The sequence below is a fragment of the Melanotaenia boesemani genome, chromosome 4 (genome assembly GCF_017639745.1).
Source record: "Melanotaenia boesemani isolate fMelBoe1 chromosome 4, fMelBoe1.pri, whole genome shotgun sequence".
NCBI classification, from domain to species: Eukaryota; Metazoa; Chordata; class Actinopteri; order Atheriniformes; family Melanotaeniidae; genus Melanotaenia; species Melanotaenia boesemani.
Window position 1 is genome coordinate 13887692 of NC_055685.1, and position 23283 is coordinate 13910974.

The window sequence follows — 23283 nt, forward strand, 5'->3', positions numbered from 1 at the left end:
TGATGGAAAATGTCTTTTGTGGTGACCAAAACTCATTGTGTTTCCTTAGTTCAGTAAAATACTTTTGTTAAAATACTTCCACAAAGAGATGTATATTATTCCATACATGTGTCTTATTATAATTGTAAGTGCTGCTTATTTATTTATTTATTTGTCCCTTTGTGCTTTTTTGTATTTTTTTATTCTTAAATGTATTATTTACTATTTGTTTTCTTGACACTGCTGTGATGCTTTTCTAAGGTTACACATTAGACCCTTAAAAAATTAAAACCTAAAAAAAACATAACGAATCATTAATAGAAGAACATGCACCCATGTAGATAAGATAAGCTATTAAACAGACCCTTAACCCTTCAACATTATTATTTCATTAATATTAATTTAATTAATTTTGAACCTGATATACTAAAAGGTGGTTTTCCTCTACTATGTTCACTCTTCTTAAAAGCCTTTCTCATCTGAGTTCAGCACCATGAAAAATTGTGGTAACAAATCAGTGCTTATTTAATCTGAATCACCAACCCTTCTGAAAAAACACAATGAATCAGCTGTAAGGCTGCAGATGATCGTTGTGATGCCCATTATGTTTTAGATGCAACAAACATGACTCATTCTTTTGCCAAAACCATACTATCATTTATCATTGCTGTCAGTGTGGAGATGGTATGATACTGTTGTTACAGAAAAAATAATCCTGCATCTAAGAGTTAAAATGCTGAGAAGCGACACAGGAAGTGGCTAAACCTCCTACAAATAAACCTCATCATTCAACAGAGGGCGGAGATACTGAAAGCACATGTGACAGAGCTTTGCTTATCCAGCAAACCCGATTTCCAAACAGCAAAAGTGCTTCCTGCGTTTTGTGGCATTTCCTAGCAGCTTTCAGTCATTCTGTCTCCACATACACAGGCAGAGCACTTTTATTGTTGTTGAACTGTCTCCAAGGCTGCAGGGTTTGGAAATGAGCCACAGAGATGGTATCTCTATAACTGTAAGGTCAGCACATAAGGTCAGAGAGAAAGTGTGTGAAAATGAGCATTTGATATTTACCCAGTGACTTCCCTATCTGGGGCTATACTGACAGGTCTTGTTGCCAGCACATATACACACACACACACACACACACACACATAATTATTTCTTGTGGGAGTTCCTGCAGCTTGCTTTCACCAGGCTTTGTTCAATAAAACCTACACACACACACACACACTATTCTCACAGCACAAACATGGAAGCAAACTTTTCCAGTCAATTAACAAGCCTTTTTTTTGTAGTTTATTTTAATTTCAGTATTTTTCTCTGAACGTGTGCACGTGTGCTTGAATGATGTGTGTGTAGCATGTTGTACACTTTTAAACAGCTTTTTTTTCTCCCTTACATAATGCAGTAATGTTTGGTGCACACAGTTCAAACAAGTAATTTGTCTCTTATATTTATGTCATGCATGAACACTTCCACCAATAGAAAGGCTGTTAATGTTCATTATTTCCCTCGATGCAGCTTTACATCTAAAAACTGTTTTAGGGGCTTGTTTTCTCACTTCCTTCCTACTCAGAAAATAACCTACCTCTATGGGTTGCAAAAGGCCAGCAACATGTTTGTCTCTCCATAAATGTGAGCCCACGTTTAATGAACTGAAACATTCAATGTGGAACAGAAACACATCCTTGGAAAGAAGAAGTGCGCTCATGTTGCTCCCCCTAAACACAACACCTGCGATCAGAAACGTTGGTCAATATAGCTTTTATTTCAGCAAATCATACATACACTGTAAAAAATGCATCTGTATCATAACCTAACTCTATCAGAGCCGTGATGACAGTGTGTGATTGAGTGGCTACAGTGTCCGAGGTCATCAAAATGATTTGCATGTCATCACACTCGTGTAACACTTTTAAGACTGAAATGCTTTACATCTTATAAAGTGAAGTTAAATTCAAAAGTAAAAGGAATGAGCAGAAAAAAAAAAAAAAAAAAACGAGATGGGAGAAAACTAATCCAATAACTGGACACTTAGATGGCACTTCACAGGTCATAAACTTAAACTCTAACAAGATATTTGATTCAAAATGAAGCCAAATGGCAGATTATTTACTGCAAATTAACACAGGAGCTCAGCTGATCCCAGGTCTGCATAAACATGACTTAACAAAGCACACATCTGAGATCAGATGGATTTTTTTTTTCTTTTTCAACCCTGACGGATTCACACTAAAAATAACTAGAGCAGATCAGGTAAAAACTGAGGTTTTGAAACAAAATTAAAAGCAAGCACAGTAAGATAATCATCCTCTTTTCATATAAAGCTGTCTAAACCAAAGCTTCCTCTAGCCAGTGTATAATATATATAAAACATTTTTATATCCAGCAATGTCTAAGTGTTTGTATACCTTAACTGCTGAGCATCTCTGTGCTTCTCTACATTCTAGCTATCCTATGTAACAAATGAAAAGATCTGAAGTATGGCCTACGTAACACTACCATAAGAGAGACCTCAAACACACAACATACTTAAGTCCAAGCAGTACGCAGGCTTTACAGTAAAGCCACTCTTATGCAGTGTAAAGAAGAGTTTAGTTCAATCCAGTAAGCATGCTTCTCCCTCCCTCATCACTCTGTCCTTACCAGCAAAAGGCACACCTTCCTTGTAAACCCTGCCCAATTTTTTTCAACAGGTCTGCGTGACTCTGAGGTTTTGTTACTGTGCAAGAGATTTGTTCGGTTCTGTTGCTGAAATAAAAAAAACAAAACAATCCCTTCAAATTTAGAAATGTAAAATCACCAACAATACACTTACTTCTGAACTCTGATGAGGTTTTCTTGAACTTAATGACCTGTTCATTTGTAGTTTAATCTGTACATGTTAGGGGAGTTTCTTTTTTTTTTTTTTTTGCAACCACAACCTCTTCTTATATCTTGAGTTCCTCAGAGGTTTGGCTTCTGGTTCTACAGACTGAAACAACATCACGCAGAATTGGACATGCTAAGACAAATCTGTTTCATCTTTCTATATTCATCCCGACATGGATTAGAAAAATAGATAACGATAACACCCCCACCCCACCCAAACACAACTGGCCAAACAGTAATTTTTCATTCTATACTTAAGCCTTTGTGATGACTTGACTTGATTTGTGTTTCATTGAAAACAGCTAGCACGTCGGCTTTGATTGTTATCCAACTCACATTAGATCCTTTTTTGTTTTTTGTTTTTTTTTTCTATCTCAGTTCTTGTGATGAAGCAAGTTTGACTCTTATCCTGTTTTTCTGCACAGTTACAGTCACAGTTACAAATCAAGATCAAAAGAAACTTAAAGAGTGCAATATTCTCTTATCTACATCATCAACATCCCACCTATACACAGGAACATTTGATAAGGATAAGAAAGGTGTGGAGAGGAAGAAGACTAAGGAATAAAGAAGAGGGAAATCTCTTTAACATTGAGCCTAAGGCATCAACACACTCAGGTATCAGAGTGCTGCACAAGGATAGGAGACACTGAAAGACATGAAGGGTCCAATGAAAGGAAAGGTCTTTGCACATGTGACCAAATCCAATGTGATGAATTGGTTGTCAATTAATTCTTGTCATATTCTCTGGTTGGCTGACACGCAAGTGAACAAACACTATTAACCATTCATATAGATATTTTTGTACTTAAACAGGAATAAAAATGATAAACATTTTCCTGGGATATAGATATTTTTTTCTTAACTGATGAAGAAATAATACACAGAGAATAGTCCTTAGGCTGTTAGTACGATGAAGTATTCACCTGGGGAGTCACCTAGAAACGTGCAATTTGACAGTTTTTTTTTCTTTTATCATGTTTTCTTGTCAATTAAGACAGATATTCATCGTTTTCGTCATCATCATCCTCATCGTCATCGTCGTCCACACCTGCCTGATCACTGAGGACAAATGAATCTTCATCGTCGGTGAAGAGAGAGTCACCACTGCCAAGGTCCCCAGAAGACTCTAAAATCACGCCTAAAAAAACAAACACAAAACTAATTATATACACTTAAAGGGATAGTTTCAATATCAATATTTCCATCTCTGTATAATAAGAAACTCCTGGCAGCAGCTGGTTATTTAAGCACAAAGACGTGATAGAGAAGAAAACAGCTCTCTGAGCTCTTTCTCAGGCGTGACCCCGCCCAGACTCACTTCTAGTCAATTTTTTGTATTTTAAAAGGAGCAGTAAATACCGACAATTAAGGTGAATTCGATGATTGCAACCAACTAAATACTAATACTTTGCCCTCAGTCTGGTATTAATAAAGTACGCCTCACATTTAACCTCAGAATACTTTGGGGAGACGGTTGATATGAACTGTTTGTGTTATTATAATGTGTCTGGTTTTGACATAACGTGTTGTTGTGTGTTATGACCAATCACCTCCATTTTAGTTTAATCTGTCCAAAGGACACTATCCCAGTTGTGCTTCCATCACATGCAAATTTGCTAACCTAAACTGCTCTGCCATGGAAACCCTTTAAAAAAAGTCACACATATCCAGTCTTTTTCTAATTGTACTGTCTTTGAAATGAACATTTAACATGCTAAGTGAGGATGGTAGAGATCTAGCTCTTCTTATAGTTTCTCTGAACATTATATGGTTTGGGCTTGGGCTGAACTTGTACAATGGACTACAAATTGTTTGGAAATGGCTTTTTTCTTTCCAGTTCGATGGGCAACTGTTTAAATAAACTTTTTTTTTTCCTTGGCACTGTGTTAACACACCTTCTTGCTCCAGACTAACAAATCTTTGTAAAGGTGCTTATGTGCATCTGATTAGCAGCACCTGGCTGCTACTTACCCACCTGATTCCTATAGAAGAATGACATGACATTATATGTCTTATGTTGTTACTTATCAGAGGCTGCATGATTTTTATTCTATTTTAAAAACAGATATAGCCCAGATAATGTTTTTTAATTATTTATGTCATGATACAGAAGACCTTATGACTAAGAGAGGGTGAGATGGTTATCTTGCTTTTTTACAAGACTGTAAACTTTCTATGTATTTTGCATATTGGCCAGTACCTTTTCTAAGCAAAAAACATGGTCACTTGTAAGTCATTCTAATATAACATGCTAATTTAGAAGGTTTGGGAGTAAAAGCATTAATATTTAGTCAACCATAGAAAGAGCAAACTAGCTTTTTAAGATAACCATTTCTTTATTTTAACCATTTTTGTATTTTATGTGGGTCATTCTACACCAATCCAGCTAAACCTCACACTTTATGCTGTGGATTATATTGGATGATTTGATGTGAATTCAGTTATTAGGTATACAGAGCTTTTTTAAGTATCATTTTCTGAAAATCCCCAACAGTTTTTGGCATTCTCTAGAGAGACTCATTAATCACTCACATTCACTGAGCAGGATTAAAATTTGTGCTGAACCTCCATAAAACCTTAAGGATAATTTGCATTTAAACAGCACTGGCTAAACGCTTAAGCTCTCACTCTTCTGTGTTTGGCCTACCACAGTCTGCAGGACCATGGGTGCGTGAGCCTGCCACCTCGTTGCCATAGCGATCCACACACCAGCACTGACCACTGCTGCTGTGACACTGGTGAGATCTGTAGTAACCCTCCTCATCACAAGATGGGAGATACTGACCTACAAATTCAAGCCCAAACAGACAGGAGTACATAATGAGTTGGAGCGGGGTAATGGTGGCGTGTGTGTGATTAGGGATTTTCTGTGTGTCTCACCAAGTAGCTTCTTCCCAGTTTGCTTTTTGTTGATACTGGACAGCTCTGCTTTACAAGGGGAATCTGAAAAAGGAGAGAAAAGAGCATTTGGTAACTAATTGCTGAGGTCTGTTCTGGAAAAGCATCAATAGGTGCAAACTTTGCTTTATTTGGTATGGTACTTTTTAATGTTTTTTCTCTTACTAGTTCAGCAGATAACTTCATCATCTCTGGTCTTATAAAATCAAATGAAATTAAATCGATCTGCCGGATATGTGACTTATATGTTTGTGAGGCTGTGGGCACATTTCAGCCTTGCTTTGGTTTGTATTTGCAGACAACATACCTGTGTACCTTTGGAAGCCTGTGCACCACTCAGAGCTGGTTATAACTTTGTCAGGATGAGTATCACATGACTTGAAGAAAGCATCGGAGCATGGTTCATTCCTGTCCAGATAGAGGCTCTTGATCTCTGACTGGTCCAGCTGTTGGTCGAAGTTTGTATCCAGCCGGGAGAACATCCAGCCCAGAGGGTCCTTACAAATAGGTGATGTCCCGACTTCGAACTCTGTGGGAAAGTTTTAAGAGGAAATCAGATGTGTTAAAATATGACAGGGCAGGAATGAATACCATTATACATGTTGAGCACTGAGACTTACTGTTCTTCTCTGGCTTCTGGATCTTTATTCTCTTGTGGTTGCCATTTTCATGCAGCACTCTGAACCAGTCTCTCAAGCGACTCACCACCTCCTTCAGATCCGACTCACTGCACACTGAGGAATCGTAATAATTATTGATGGTAAAGTGGTGCTTTAGTTCATTCCTGCTCCCTGATTTGAGGAGTCAGAGTCAAATATGGAAGCTCTGCCTTGGATTTAATTTGCTTTTTTAAGCAGAAGCTTTACATTACATGTGGCCTTGAGGAAAACTTTTAAATTAATAATGGGACCAGCTGTGAGTTAATGAGTGCAGAACTGCTTACCTTTCTTCTCTGCAGGCTGAGGAGGACAAGGACACATGCCAGGACATTTCATAGTAATCTTCTTTCCTGTGATACATGCCTGGTAGTCTAGTTTACACTAAACAAGCACAACAGAGACAGAAAGAACAAAAGAGAAGAGAAAGCAAGATCAGGTTGTGTGAGGGGGAAATGAAAAAAGTGTGACTTATGGCTTGTGTAAGATGACCTGAGCCTTGCATGGAAAGAGAACAAGAGCAGGTGGCAGCAATAGGGGGGTGGGGAAAAGAGCGGGAGTCAAGTCTGGCAGTTTTACACACAATCCTGTTTATACATATGCATACACAAATGCTCACATGATGCCAAATGTGAACCTGCTGAACCTTCCTTTGTGTTAGTTTTCTGTTACCATCTCTTATGCTAATAGGTCAGTTTTGACCCATGTCTTAAGTCAGCTGTAAAATACACATAAAACAAATCTACCATCCTATTTCTTTCTCATTTCTTGGTTGCCTCGTTAGGCTTCCTTATTCATTTATAAAAATATTTATTTTGGTGTAGGCCTCCAGGACATTTTTTGAAAATGAACCTCAAGAGAATCATGTAAATAAATAAAAGGTTTTTTTGTGCTCTTGACTATTACCAAGAGGTCTTAGAATATTTTTCTTAATTATATTTGTTTAATAATTGTTCTCTTTTTAATACTGTTATCTAGAGTAAAATCTATGGTGTTATAGGTCAGTTTTGACTCATATAAATTTGCTTCAAGAAAAAGGTCAAAAAGTGTTCCTGTTTTTTTTTCTAAACTTTTTTCCTTCAGTTTCTCAAAGCAAGGGCGCCTCTTTTTACTGATATTTGCATAAATAGTTCAAAACATGTCTATGTCTCTTGTAAAGGTAAACCTTGTGATTCAAGGGGTCATTTTGATAACATTTGCAGCTGCTGACTTGCCATATGCATCATAAGGCACTTATCTCAGATTTCACCATGTTTTGCTTTGAATCTTTCAGTGGTAACAACTTCACTTACAGTAACCTCCTCATCAGACTCATCAGATGTGTGTTCTGGATAATATTCCACAATGCCTCTTCCACAGAAAGCCACTCATTCGTATATCCAGAAATTTTATCCAAAACTTGACTCGCTAAAAATGTTCTTCTCATTTTTGCATACTGCAAATTGAAGATGTGCACTCTGCAAGTCACCAATTCCATACTGAACTCTGGACATTTGTTTGTTTAGTTGTTGTGCAGGTTTACAGGGAAACAAGGTAAAAAGAAAATCCTCTAAAGCTCAAATGAATGGGAGAGGAGCAGACTGTCAATGTGTTGGATGACAGTTTCGACTTATGATTTCAGTTTAATTATTGCTTTATAATCTTATTTTTACAACTGAGTCAAAACTGACCCGAAGAACACAAAGGTTATAATTTCATAAAATGCGTTTTATAAATCTTTTGCTTAAATTTGATGAAATAGAGGTTCATGACAAAGTCAAAAAGACTCAATGCAATAAACATATTTATGTGGATCTTTTACTAATTTAAAACCTAAAAATGGGTCGGTGCTGACACAAGTGGAAGGTTAATAAACCTGTGCCTTTTTTATTTATCAGCTTGTACATAATCTCGATCAGCTTTTGATGTGTGATCTCTTCTCATGGTTCAGCTTCTTTCAGGACATAGATTCTCAAGTAAATCAGCTCTGTATCATTCTGCCAGGTGCTGCATTAATCAATTAAGAAATGACTAATTGTTGCCGTTATTTATATGAAATCAGGCAGAGTTAGGCTCAAGTTAGACAGGAACCTCCCATTTCAAGCTTTGCGTCTACCGTGTACCCGTCCTGACTCATCTAAAACAAACCCACTGTGTGTTCATGTGTGAGAGTACCTTGGTGGAGTAGGTGTGGCCATCACTTCCGCAAACAGGTGAGGGGTGAACCACCGGGCATGGTTTGCACTTTGAGCCTGGACTCTGGTACAAATTGGCATCTTTAAAACTGGAGAAGAGATACAGAACACTTACACACATGGACTAACCATATGACTTTGATTGTGCATCTAAAAATATTTCAAACTAGAAGCACTTAGAGAGCACGGACCTTCACCAAGCCATAAGGTTACTCACCTGAGAAAAACCCAATGCCCAACAGACTACCCAGTAATCCCTATAATTTGAAACTTCTCAATCCCCAGATCCAGAATATGGACATGATCCAGGTCAAACAATGCTGGATTATAACATCTACCATAATGTCATTTTGTAATTTTTTTATTTATTTTATTTTTTTCTTTTTGTCAGTGATTATGGGCATTATCTGATGAGTAGGAAGCTGTAATGGCAAAATTATCCCTATCTCCCAATAGCAAAGAATCTTAAAGAAAAATTCATAGAACCAGACAGTGATCCAGACCCCCCCCCCAAAATGTAATCACTTGTTCCTTCATTTTGGAGATTTCCTGAAAATTTAATCAAAATCCATCTTTAATTTTTGAGTTATGGTGCAAACAGATAGACAGACAAATGTACGCGGCTGAAAACAAAACCTCCACCTTGGCGGAGGTAATATTGAATCCTTTGACTTCTACAGCACAATACCGTTTCGTACACAGCAAGCAGTTTGTATCTGCAATGTAATGTTGTGTTCCTACATTAATTTCAGAAATGAGACAAGGATTTGGGATTTGGTTGTGATTATTTTCTGATTTGCTTACACTGTGTACTGGGAATTGTGCTGTTTCTAAGAATGAGAAATGAGGTCAGCATGGTGTTTCTGTCCTCTGTCCAGTCTGAGGCGTCCCAGACTGAGACACACACACACACACACACACACACACACACACACACACACACACACACACACACACACACACACATACACACATACAAAGGCCATTCATATCACTTGGCAGGACTTTGTGTCCGTTGTAAGTTAGTGCCAGTGCCTGGGCAACTGGACCAAACAGAAATGTACATGACAGTTGCAAGAGAACTGGGCAACCTGAAAACCAGCTGGAAAAAAAGAGAAAATTAACCGCTGCTGCACTGGTGTTATTTAACACTTTGTATATATTTTAGTAATAAAAAAGAAAAAAAACGGGCTATATGCAAATCCAAGCGAAAGCAATTAAACATGGGCCTGCCTCAAAGGATAATTGTGTGCGTCCTTACCTAACTCTTCTCTGGCTGACACAAGTGGGAGTCTTATAATCCTCTGCGACACACACTTTGTGGCGACCACATTTGATATTCAGACAGGGGTCTTTGGCTTGATCAAGGCCTAAAAACAGAACAAAGATGCATCAGCACTCAATAAAAATGTGTGTTTATGTTCTCTCTGTGCCTGCATTAAAACACAACTTCAGAGTTTCCTTGACAGACTAATCCTGTAAGCAATGACAGAGAGAAACCCTTCCAGGGATGCAGTTTCCTTCTGCTCTTTTAAATTCTGGATCAATGCTTTTTATACAGACTAAGTTTTTTCTAAATACCATGAATAGATGTCAGAGACCTGGTTGCACTTGTGTGATCTCACTATTTATGCACTTGCAATGTCTCTCTTGTACTCAACTCAAAGCAGTAATACTATTAAGTATCTTTAGAGCTAAAAACAGATGGAACTGGTTTTAGAGGGTACTTCTGATCTTACATCAGTCTGCTCACAGTGTCATGCTCTTGCACAGATCCTCAAACTGGCCTGTGGTCAGGTTCCACAGCTGACAGCTAGATACAGCTTTTTATATCTGAATCTTAGGCCAGATGGTGTGATCTCTGTTATTAGAAAAAATCAAGGTGCTTCTGATCCCATGTCAGCCTTTGGTGAGACACCTATGAGCAGAATCAAAAGCTCTTGGCTGTTCTCAAAACAGTCTGTGAATGACCTCTGCTCTAAAGAACCTTACTGTAATCCCTGAGCTGCTTTGGTGGATTATCCTGCCTCCATCCTCCAACGCACTATCTATGCTATTGTTTCCCTGGCATGTTGGTGTGTACAAGTGTGTGGATGGGTTTGAGGATACAGTGATAAGTGAGAGGATATGTTCATGTCCTGGTGTGTCTGGATGAGTGTAAGAGATTATAACTGTCTGTAATACAATGAGAAAAGATGATCAAAGAAAAAAAAAAAGCTTCTGTTTTTTTTAGTTGCTTGATGTAGTAAAAAGGAATTGTGGGTAGCTTAGAAACTACACATGAAGATTTTTACAAATTTGGAAAGCAACCTGCTGCCTAGTAACAACTCATTTAGCTTGTGAGCTTGTAATCTTTGCCTTAGTTTTACCAATTTTGCTGACACAATGATGAATAATAGGAATGATGTTTTGTGGTGATCACGTGATCACTCTGTGGCCTTGCTCTAACCATGTACTTGTGAAGTTTAATCTCTGGAATTTTTTTCCTAAAACTGTTTTGTTATGGATATAAAACTTTTTGTGGGGTAACTATTTTATGGGACCACTTTTACTCGACCCTTGCTGATGTAACAGAACAGGTTTTGTTGCGGTTTTGTCTGCTACTGGAGTACTATATAGCTTCAAGAATAAATTGCACTTGCAACTGGTCTGAAATAAGTGTTTACTGAATGTACACGTGTGATTGTAGCCTGGAATGGTATATATAATTTAAATCTCAGGAAATCTTCATTTTCTAATAGTGTATAACATGTAGGTACTTGGAAGGGAGACATGTTTATTTGTCATGTTCACCCCACGGGATTTCTGACACCAACGGGCTAAAAAGGAAGTGAAAGTATATAATTAAGGACACTAAAGAAATGATAATGCAGTTGTTGCATCATGGTCTTTAACAGGAATCCAAAACTTAAAAGTGTAACACAAATTTTCATCCAACTAATTTTCCCTTCCTTGTGTGTCTTCTTAAAATAAACTTTTCATAATGACATTTGTGCCATTATTATGAATTGGGGACAAAATAAGGCTGGTAAGGAGACTTTCTGACTCCTGTCTACTGGAAAAATATGAACCAATACCACCTATAGCATAGTATGGCAAGATGATGAAGTGGGAGCTTTGTGATTCCACTATTCCAGTTTCTTTTACCAAAACATACCCGTATCTCTGCTTTCTATTTATCTCATCTTTATCAACCAATGAGTTGGTTATAAAACCTGGATAGTGTTTTCCTGTGATTGGAAACTTGCCTGCCAAAATCTTGTAAGCATGGTCTATTAAACTTAAACTTTTTTTTTTATTTATTTTTTTTTATCATTTTGGTTCAAAGGTCAAAATCTAAACTAAGTTGCTATACCTTAGATTTAATCTTTACCTCTATAACAGGGGTGTCCAAAGACGGTCCTTGAGGACCGCTGTCCTGCAGATTTTCCAACGTTTCCTGCTTCAACACACTTGACTCAAATGAAGTAGATCCAACAGCCTATTAAGTTTTGCACAATGACTCATCAATTTGAGTCAGGTGGTTTTGGAGCAGGGACACATCAAAAACCTGCAGGATTGTGGCCCTTGAAGACCGGAGCTGGACACCCCTGCTCTAGAAGTATCGAGCAGGATTTACACATTAGCCATAAATTCTGGCCAATATCAGAAAGACAACTAGCTGTTAAGGATCCGTGCTTAGACTCAAAATGTTTTTCCATTTTTATTTTTACAACGATAAATTCACACAGTTGAACAGGAACAGCTTTGGGCACTTTGGTTGCATTCAGGTTTCTTTCTTTTTTGTCTTTTTCTTTTTTTCTTTGGTTAAATTTACACCCACCTTGATCGAAAGGCTTGGATGGAGTCCATGTTCCAGGCTCCTGAAGCACAGTAAAGCAATGAAGAAAAAACATGTAAATATTATTTAAATAATACCTTAAAGTAAGTAATACATGACTATTGGTCCTTTCTGTGCTAAACACCATAAAGTCATACAAACCTCAACTTCCTTTGTTAGAAAGCATTATAAAGACAGAGAATCACAAATTAATTTGGATACTTTTTAAATATACACTTTGCACAATAAAATAATCACATTGCAATCTAGGAAACACAAACACAAAGATACCAATCTTAATAAGTGCATGGAGTAAGCGTTCATTTAATCACGATTGTCATGATGTTATGACAGCAGCTGTCTGTTGTGCATAAAAGGTGCTGGTGTGTGTGAGACTGTGTATCGTTCTTCCATATAACACTCAACAGCAGAGGGAGGAAATCATGTCAAACAAACAAGCTAAACAGTTTAGGCTTTAGTTTAACAATTTAAGACAATGCAACAACTACAAATGATTAAAATAATGTACTTGGCTGTACAATGTAATGTAATTCAGGTGCAACATTGCTGCAACATACTAGATGTTGAATATACTCATTGTCCAATAAAACATGTATTTACAGGTTTGCTACATGATTCAGAACGTTTAGATGAAGATTCGGTATGTATAAATTTCAGTCCACAGGGGTTCTTTTCTTAGAATCTGCTGGCTTTTGCCATGTTTAGTACATCCATTAAAACAAGCTGATTTGGTGAACTGGTTAGTCTGACGGCATCTGCAGCAATTATTGCACTTATTGTTCCCAGAAACAGCCAGACTTAAACTGGGCATAAACACTTTTTTTGAAGTATTTCTAAAAATGAATATTTATTGCTTTTGTTAGGACAGATGGAATCAGCCTCACACGGTGCTACTGAAAGCATCCCGCCAGCTGCCCTGCTGACTGGTACACTGGATTCATTCTCTTTTTATCCACAAATTTTTATTCTTGTCGGCTTCAGGGCTTCCATGTGAGGTGCTTTCAATGATAAATGCATCTTTTAAGCTTATTTGTGAGGTGTGCTCATTTTCACAGCTCAGAAAATTAGCACTTCCACTGTTGTGCTTTGTTTACGTTGCTGCTGACCGGAGATATTTGCAACTCCTGATGAGTCTTATGAATTGTGGCCGAAAGCTGATTGTACTCTTAACCACAGAAAACAAAAGACAGATGTTACTGGGGTGTTCGTGGGTATTTTTGTCCAGCGTGAAAAGGGAATTGGAAAAGTGACTTCCACATTGTGTTATAAAAGCAAGATGGCAGAATACAAACTGCAGTGACTGGACCTTAAACAGAAACTAAATTATATTTAAGTGACATTATTATATAAACTTAAAACAACAGCTTTCGCTGTCAGTTACAAATGTGAGCCTTTAAATCTGCGGCACAGGATTATCAATACACACAAAGTGTTTCTGGATTGAAAAATCCTGTATTTTTCCCTTAATATGTGCACTGTTGTTCTTTCTCTACTGCTCTTTAATGTTATAAAAAACAAAAACAAAACTCATACTACTTATTTCTAAGTTACATAACACTTTAAAATGTCATAGGTCTCCTGTGACAAAATGCTTTCCACATTTAAAATCCTCCCTAAGGTAGTGACTCAGTTCATTGCTTGTGAATGTGATCCCACAGTCTAAATACGGAATGCACAGAGGTGAGCGATTTGCCGGCTTTTAATAGAGAGACAAGCTGGAGAAACTCCCAGCAGGTGCGGGCTTATGATGCAAATGTAAAAGGAGCTTAACAAATAGTGAGCTGTGTGTTGTTTGACTCAAGACTGGTGTGTTTCCTTTAAATCTGATAACCTTTTCTTGTTGTCACACCTGTCTCTTTCTTGTTGTTTTCATCATTAACGTTCAGTCACACTTACGCATATTGTTGTTTTTGCCTCCAGAAGAAGTGATTTGCATTAATTTCCAGGATCTATAACTGTAACCACAACAAGCTTAGCCCACAATGCATACCTCAGGTTTGTAGTGACCTGGCATTATGTAACGCCCTCTTTAATTCCAGGACTTTATTCATGCCCTCCGCTCTGACATTCCCCAAAGAATTTAATAACTGCTTTAAAGAATGTGTGTGTGCACCTGTACTACTCGTGGTTTTAGGGACATGAATATGTTTACAAAGCCACACTACCTGGAAATGCTGGAAATTGGTTTAAAGAACTGTCGGGATTAGAGTCACGTTAAGATCAGGGTTCAAATTATCTCAAAAAGTAGTGTAAGTCATTTCTGTTTCTGTATGTGTTTATTATGACGTTCCATTCACTGGACAGACCAGATGTATTGTATTATTTTTACATATTGTGAGTGCAGTATGTAATGGTATACTTCAGATTACTGAGTGAAATATTGTGTTCTGTTGTTGCATTGTTCTTATCTGTCAAGCACAGTATGTGTATAATGGTTAGGCAACCTGTACTCATCAAGGTTTGCTTCATTACTGAACAAATCCTGGCAGCACGCTTGAGCATTTTCAGCTGTTCTTGAACCTGAAAAGCTGCAGCAAGTTTATAACTTTTTTATCATAACCAACACCCCTCCATCACTAATCCAGCATGGGTCTCACATCATCTGTGTGCATAAAAATTGAATTCTTTCATCTGTCTTGAAACAGAAGTTGAATATTAATGCTTTACTTTGTGGATTTTATTCAGTGGTTGGTGTGTTTCTTAAAAATCTTCAGTTCTGGAATATGAAGGCACTGCTAGATGATGTGTTTCTTGATTTTGATGGTCTTCTGGACTTTAGTTGGGATTTTCATTCTCCATTAATTTCTTGTGACCCTGTTTACTTTCAGCCAGTCTAACAAGAAAATGTGTAACAGGTGCATTTGTCTACTTTTCTAAAACATATTATGTTTATAAAATATGAGATGGTAGCATATTAGTAGTATTTAAAAATAAATTTGGTAGATGAGCTTTCATACCAGAAATTTTGACACATAAATATAAAAATGTGCATGTGGTAGCCATGTAGGTTTAGCTACCTAGTTATATATTTTCTGTTATGGACACGAAACCAAGTGCACTCATTTCAATCTGTACAACATACCTTTAAAAACTAACCACTGAGGCCGAAAATAACATGTAACTGGGGTGTAAGTAGAAAAATATGATGACTTTTAATAAAGAGAATGAGCAGTTATATCGGTCTTGTTGACCTATCGGTCAATACGATGACAGGAAGTGATGGCAGTGGTAAATATTTATCTAGTGTGTCCAAGAAACTAAAAAACAACTTGTTTGCGTTTCATTTAAAATGTTGTTGTGACATGTAAGCAGTAAAAATCATTGTTATGGTTTGAGGCTAAAAGGTCTTTTGATGCTGTTTTCTTTCTTTCTTTCTTTTTTTTTTTCTTGGTTCAAAAGTCATCATTCACACCATTACACACTACCACCATCCTAAACTTCTAAGACAAGGCAGAATGCTTTCATGTTGTTTGTTTACGCCAAATTCTGATCATCCGTATATTGCAGTTGAAATTGAGATTCACCTGCAAAAATCGAAAATAATCCTGAAGACCATTTTCTCCAATCTATTGTCCAGTTTATGTCCAGACAACTGCTGTTCACAGGATACCATGCTGCAAACACCAGAGATGCTTGTGTGTGCAAAATCCCTGTGGATCAGCAGTTCCTGAAATACTCAGACCAGCCCATTTGGCAACATCAACCTTATAAGTCACTTAAATCCATTTTCTTTCCCAGTCTGAAGCTCAGTTTGAACTTCGGAAAGTCGTCTTCACCATGTCTACATGCCTAAACGCACTGAGAGGCTGCCTTATGATTACCTGATTATAAACAGGTTTACCTGAAGTGGCAGAGAAGCTCACATTTGCATGACATTTTTCCCCAGTTTTTCAAAGGTAGTGTAATAAAGAACTGGAATACTTTAAAACTATTTTGGTATTTGTTTTAAAGTATATATTTTTATCTCCCACTTGGCATTAAAAGGACAGTAAATGACAACAACAATCAGTGTCAGTTGTAAGCCAAATTCTTATCAGCACTGGTGGCAGCATCTTTGTAGGAAGTAGAGTGAATATTGGCTATGTTAGTGCTGATTTCTGAGATCTTTCAGTTTCGGCCACAATGAAAACAGAGTAAAACAACTGATATCACTGAAATTGATTTAGAATAATAATCTCCTACTATAATGAAGAAGTGGATGAGTTTGCAAAGGATGCCCCAAAAACCTCTGATATTTTCGAAAGAGCGTGACTACAACTGTCAGGGCGCCTTCCTCTGTGTCACTCCCTCGCTTGAAGTGAGGTGAACAGGGTCAACTCTCACTCTTTCTCAACTCCAATTAATATCCTCTTTCTGTCCTATGCTGCTGATCTTTCAAACCCTCTGCATCTTCACAGACACCCCAGCACCCATCAAATTCTCTCTCCATCTACCTTCCAGCCATTAAAAATGGCTACCGTAAAATGAGCGTAAGTCTGTTGGTGCCTTCAAGCAGTGCCTACTGTGGAGACTGAATAATGAGAATGTTGCATTATGGGGGCCAGGCACTCCAGACCAGAAAAGACAACAAAAGTGCTTGCGGTCTGATTGCTTAATGGAATCAACAGACGCATCCAAACACACACAAATGCATTTCTATGCACACACACACACACACATAGACAGCTTCATGAAAAAGTCTTCTCAGTTCTGACTGTAGTGCATGAATCTGTCAGCACAACATCAAATAACTGGATGAATGCAAATAACTGCAAGTGCAACCAGCCCTCTTCTTTTATGTGGAAAAAAAACAAAAAACAAACAAAAAAAAAAAAAAAAGAGAGAAAAACACAAAATTCAACAATAAGTCCAACAGTCTCCCAAGTACACTCTGAAATAACAGCTTTTCAACTATCTTTTCATTTCACTCCACTTCTATTCCTCTCTCTGCTCACATTTAAGGCAGTCTTTTGTCCTGATATGTGCAAACATACAAACACAACAGTGGGTTTGGTGCCGCTGGCTTACATCCAAATTTGCTGCTGTGCATATAGAGTGTTTTTCACTGTTTCTACAGAAACAGATCCAGATGATTTGCTCTTTCAGACAACCACATTCTCACCTTTACTTCAGGTTTTCACAGATCTGATTTCAGCTCTCGTAACTGCTCCTTAATGGCTTCCGTCCCCCTCCTTGCCGCCTTCCTGTCGACGTCCGACCGAGGAGATATATACATGTTTTCACTGTACAGGCTCTGTTTGTCTTGCTCAAGCTTGTCGCATGCATGCTCTCACAAATGCACAAATCCACACTAAGGTGCTTTGAAGTGGAAAGGGCCTCCAGCTCTGTACCTTCCCTTCATCATTCACACTCCACAACACAAACAGCACAGCAAAGACACACTATTAAAAAATACACAAAGAGTAAGGAGAGGATGAAAAGGTATAATCTCCTCTAATGAGACCGGTCTAAACAAGACATTATTTTGCTCTCACACTACATCATGCAATTACGCGTCTGTCATCAGGGATCATTCATCACCACTGTTAAAATAGTCTTCCTCAGCTTATCTCAATCTTTTGCTTATGCTGTAAGGTAGCCAAGGGCCAGCAATGCTTAAAAAAAAGAAAACTGAGATGGCACTGGCAAAGGAAAGACTGCCTTGGGCCTCTTTAGCCATCCTAACAGGACTTTCAGTAAATCAGCAGCCAAGATTTTATCTAGTGCACTTAGCATGAGACCCACTTATGGCTCTTAGTGGGAGATGAAGGCTGCAGGACATGCCTAAAATATAAATGAAAAATTCCACCAAAGCAAGGTTTGGCGAGTGTTAATAAAAACTTTTGTTTTGGGAAGATGTAAAAAAATCATTATAAATACAATACATATAATTTGCATAAATACAATTAACAGATTTGATTGCAAATAAAGATTTAATCCTAAAATAAGGCCTAGATGCTTAAAAAGACAGTTTTACTGAGCTTCAGTTGTATGTTGTTAGATTTTGTTATTCTCTTATTGAACTCTAGGTTATGTATATAAATGCAGTGAGGTGTAACAATCATGCAAGAGGATGGCTGCTCTAGTATTGTAAGACTTTGCTAATGTGAATTTAACCTCTTCTTCTTCATGAGGCCTATTGTTCTGTCTCCTGTCCAAAATTATATCTTCAAACTAAATATTTTTAAAAATATGAGGGCTGTAGATATAGTCTCAAAAGAAAGCTGAGGCATGTGAGATTTATACATAAGTGTCAGAATCAAGATATGTGTTACTTTGTCAGAGTAAGTTCACCTGGAACATAGCAAAAAATTTTTAAACAATATCACATTACTGTCAGTGAAAACCAGAAGATAATACCCCGATTAATCTAAGATAAATAGAAGATCTAAGATGTCTGATAAGTAACTGTGCAAAAGTAGAAACTAAAAAAGTGAACCTAAACAGTTTCATTAGAAATGTCACGCATCTCAGAAACCCATCAGCTGACTTTGATTATTGATACTTATATCAATTGTCAGTCAGGAGAATCGATGAGTAGCCCCCAGATTCACCTCAGAAACACCACGAGGATCAAGAAAGAAGTGAACCCCAAGATATTATACCATAGGAAGAGTGAATAGTTCACTATATAGCCTCTTTCATCTTAATGTAAATTACCAGGACCTTCATGAATCATTTCAGAGTCAAATGAGAACACATTTGCAGAGATTATTCAATGTGGAATACAACTTTTGACCAGAAAACAGCAAAAGTAAAACATGCTGTGTGATTCTGTCTTGTTTTTATTACTACATTTTGGCTTCTTTTTGGCACAGATTTCTTTTCTGTTTTTAATGTCCCACAGTGATGAAATAAACATCTTTGCAATTGGCAGAACTTCCGCTTTCATATGACACCTTGTCCGTGATGTTTGCTTGAAGTCGAGAAATTAGCAAAAGCTCTAAAACGGACAGTGCTCTTCTTAAGTTGTTGTTACATTCCCACATAATAACTATGGGGTTTAAAATGCTTTTTTGTTTGAATTCTATTGCTTTGTGGGCTTGATGCTTCCTTTGGTGTGCAAAGATCTTCTGTGCTGCTCGTATCTAATGCTGCCCCCTGTATAAGAAAAGAGCTTAAGAAGGGAACGAGCATTTTGAAATTGCTCAGATTTTCTGGCACAACATGATAAATGGTTCATGCAACACTTTAGGGCTCAATATGGTAGCACGTAGGCATCCGTCAGTGTTGAGCTCACCCCACGCAGAGTGAAGGATTTTAGGTATTCAATCAACGCAAGCAGATTTGCATGCAGTCTTCCAAAGGGGGGGGGGGGGGGCTACCAGCACTTAGGTCTTAGTAGATTTATGTTAAACTCAATCATCTGCCGGTTCAGGTGTGAAAATGATGTGAAAACAGTGGCGAAAACTAGGAAAAAGGCTTCGACATCCCTATGAAACTGCTGTAGTACATACTACAAGGCTGTGGGGGGCACTATGATGATTAAAGAGTAACACTCCAGAGGTAGAACAAGACATAGTGCATGCATAATGACATATCTGCTGCTTCGGTTGATGGTACAGTAGTGCAATACTGTGTCGTAAAAGCAGTGCATTTTGGTGCTAATGCTGTACACAAGCCAGGACTGTCTGGAGCAGCACCACAACACAGTTGATCATGGACGTCATTATTGTCTTTGGTTCATCTGGACTAAAGAGTTTAATAGGCCATGCTTACAAGAATTGTTTTATCACACTGACGTCATATCCTCTAGTGGTGCGGTTACACTGTCCTCACAGTACCACAGGCGGTAGAGGTTTCGAACCTCTCCACCTTGGCACCTGGTTTCAGACATGATCGGTTTCATGGAGGCTAATCCCTGGTTTCGTGGGGATGAAAGGGTGGATTGCTAAAATACTATTGCGGTTTTACTGCAATCCGGCGTTGTAGGGACGGCCCCTATGATGCAATCTTTTGCAACCTAATGATAGCTAAGTCCAAATTAGCTGTAAACTATGACATGAACATAAAAGCTCTTATTCCATATGAATTTGTTTAAAAGTGTTCTAAAAAGCATTTACTCATGCTGGGGGTTTAACATCTGTACCACAAGATAGATGTCAACTTTATTGTCTATAAAACATGTAAAGTAGAAGATGAGTAAGCCCTCAGTTGCTGTTATTTAGCCACTCTTATGCAATGCACTGATGCCTTGTTGCATGTAAGATCGTAAAAAAAAGGAAAAAAAATGCCCATGCACAGATCTGAGCAATCTGAGACACAGCCCTAAAACAGGAAATGAAAGACACTTATAACAGGGCCCCACCTCAATCTCTGCCTGAGCCTCAAGGTTAAAACACACAAGTGAATAAGCACAAAGCTGTCAACTCACCTCACAATTATTCTTCTCTCTTTCTCTCTCTCTTTCCCTCTCTCTATCAATCTAACAGTCCACACTCTTTTAACACAGTCTTTGACTCCCTGTAGCTCCGGAAGTGAGCTCATCTTGAACAGCGCGGGCACGTGTTCAATCACACTTCCTCTCTAACCTTTTGTTCCTGACACTTCATTTGCATAATCCAATTCTGGACCTGAGGCGTATCACAGGGGTCAACCTGGACCGAAGGACTCACATGCTTCAGTGTCACTGGCAGACACATCAAAGCCCAAAACAAAAAGAAACAAAAAAAGAGAAAAACAAGCACTTGGTTGCCCTAATATCCAAAAAACACAAACTGAGCCACTGCTGTTTTTCTTCCTCTGATAGACTCTAAACTGAGGTGAAACTAGTCATTTAGACCGTAGCGATTTTTCCTCAGATACAATATGATAACTCGGTTGTTTTTTCACAAAATCTTGTGCAACTCATGCACAAATCTTAAAAAAAAAAAAAAAAAATCAGTATTGCTTACAATTTTTGAGTGTGCTTATGTATGCAGGTGCACTTTTTTGTGATTTTGTGTATGTGTGTGTGTGAGTGTGTGTGTGAGAGAGAGAGAGAGAAAGAGAGAGAGAGAGTACAAGTTCCTGCCTGCAAAATCTGTCCTGATTGTATGGAGCCATTTAATCTGTGGCTAGAGGCAATATGTCTTTTTTAAGACAACCATGTAGTACATTATGATGTGTATTTCAACAGCCTCTTGTCTATAAAATACAGCACATGCCTACTTCATCTCTTGCTAAAAACATCTTAAAGCGTTATTTGAAGCCAAAATATATGTCATACGGGTCACACCACTGTCAAACGGAAGCATCTTCTTACCGAAAGTCTTAATGAATATCAGTAGCAATTTTATACAGTAAAGCATAACAAGAGCAGTTACTGTATTGGCAGCTATGAGCAGGAGGACCGCATGGTCAGAGCATTATCCATGACAGTCAACACCAGCATTAAGGCCCTAAGTGGCCTTAACATGCCAGGTTAATGGTGGCTGACACAGTCGGCTAATGAGGACTCAGCAGCGTAATTAGACTAAATCACAGTTTCAATGGTGCAAGAAAGAGGAAATCACTCGGGAGGTATATGTGGGCTACAGGTAGGCCCAATAAGTGAGGCTGCTTTTAATATTAATTTATTAATTCCATGGAGATCCATGAGTCAGTGCACGAGGTCTTGTTCTATTTTATGTAATGTTTGCATCATTTGGAACTTGGTCACATGCTTTTTGTTGAGATTTCTGCTCTATGTCCTTTGTCAAGTTTACATTTAAGAATCGAGGGATACTCTGTCTCGAATATGCACTGATTTGACTGCACCTCGTGACAGCAGTCCATCCTAATCAGGACGTGTAGACCAAACTGCGCCCATCTTATACCTGTTCAACTGGGCCCCTTTCTATTGAAGGGGAGGGGGGGCAACGACTCACAAGCAGCTTTGTGCCTGGGCCATCTCTGTTAAGCAGGGAGCTGCTATCGCGAAAAAATAAAGATGCCAAGGAGCATTATTACAAACATCACAGCGGACCTCGTGATGCGTCGCTTCGACTAAGGACAAAACGAGGAGCGCATGATCACAAACCAATCAGTGTGGCTGCGGGGAGAAAAGGGAGGTGGGAGGGGGGCTGTAAATGAGATAATATGGAGGGGGGTAAAAGCCTAAATAAAATCCAGAAACATTACTTACATCTCTGAATTTATCCCATCTCCCGGTGAGCCACTTATCATCCAAAAAATTGCCGTTGTCGGAGAGAGCCGAGACGTGTTTAAATGCGACGGCGCACACACACAGCAAGGCGACGCTCAGCATCTGCGGACACAAAACAACAGCATGGAGAGAGGACGTTGGATCAGGCTGTAGGACAACGGAATCGCGCTTGAAACCCCCCCCCAAAAAAAGCCCAACAACAACAAAAGCAAAAAAATAAATAAATAAATAAAATAAAATAAAAAAGCTTTCTAGTCTGCGTCGCATCAGTGGCTTCATGTCAACAACAACTAAAATAAAAATAAATCGGAGGTTGTCTTTCCTTTCCTACCTTGTCGCATCAGCTGCTCCCCAAACTGTATGTGCTTGCTGCCGTTTTCTGTCACTAGTAATAGCAGCAGCCCTCTCCTCCCTCTCTGTCTCACCGCACCGGCTGTCTGTGCGCAGCAGAGAACAGGAACGCGCAAGGCACCGTGCGCGAGCCCGACGCTCTGTTATTCTTTTCCTTTTTTTCTTGTTTTTTCCTGCTTCTTCACAGTGCAGAAGAAACACCCTTGTTGGGTGCTGATATTAAACCACGATTGACATGATTTCCAACAATTATTTAAGAAAAATAGATGCTACAGACAATTATATTTACTGTAAGTGTCCAAACACCAAAATTAACAACAAAATTAGCAAAGAAACAAGCAAATAAATGGCTTCTAAAAAAAGAAATAAATAGAAAAGGACATTTTTTTCCAAAAAGGCATGCAT

The 23283-nt window shown here is 38.3% G+C and overlaps 1 protein-coding gene across 4 annotated transcripts; it reads right to left on the bottom strand.

The window, feature by feature from the left end:
* Positions 1-1727: 1727 nt before the first annotated feature.
* spock3 (SPARC (osteonectin), cwcv and kazal like domains proteoglycan 3) lies at positions 1728-23007 on the bottom strand. Of its 4 annotated transcripts, XM_041983148.1 has the most exons (13): positions 22859-23007; positions 22507-22629; positions 12564-12572; positions 12405-12444; positions 9843-9951; positions 8562-8670; positions 6900-6905; positions 6695-6791; positions 6372-6485; positions 6059-6280; positions 5734-5796; positions 5501-5638; positions 1728-3991 (listed from the first exon to the last, which is right to left on the bottom strand). In XM_041983148.1, exons 2-13 carry the CDS (start codon positions 22627-22629, stop codon positions 3843-3845), a joined length of 1179 nt encoding a protein of 392 aa, XP_041839082.1. In that variant the 5' UTR covers positions 22859-23007; the 3' UTR covers positions 1728-3842. The 4 variants fall into 4 exon arrangements, with proteins under 4 accessions (XP_041839082.1, XP_041839085.1, XP_041839083.1 ...); XM_041983151.1 differs by lacking the exon at positions 12564-12572; XM_041983149.1 differs by lacking the exon at positions 6900-6905.
* Positions 23008-23283: the final 276 nt, after the last annotated feature.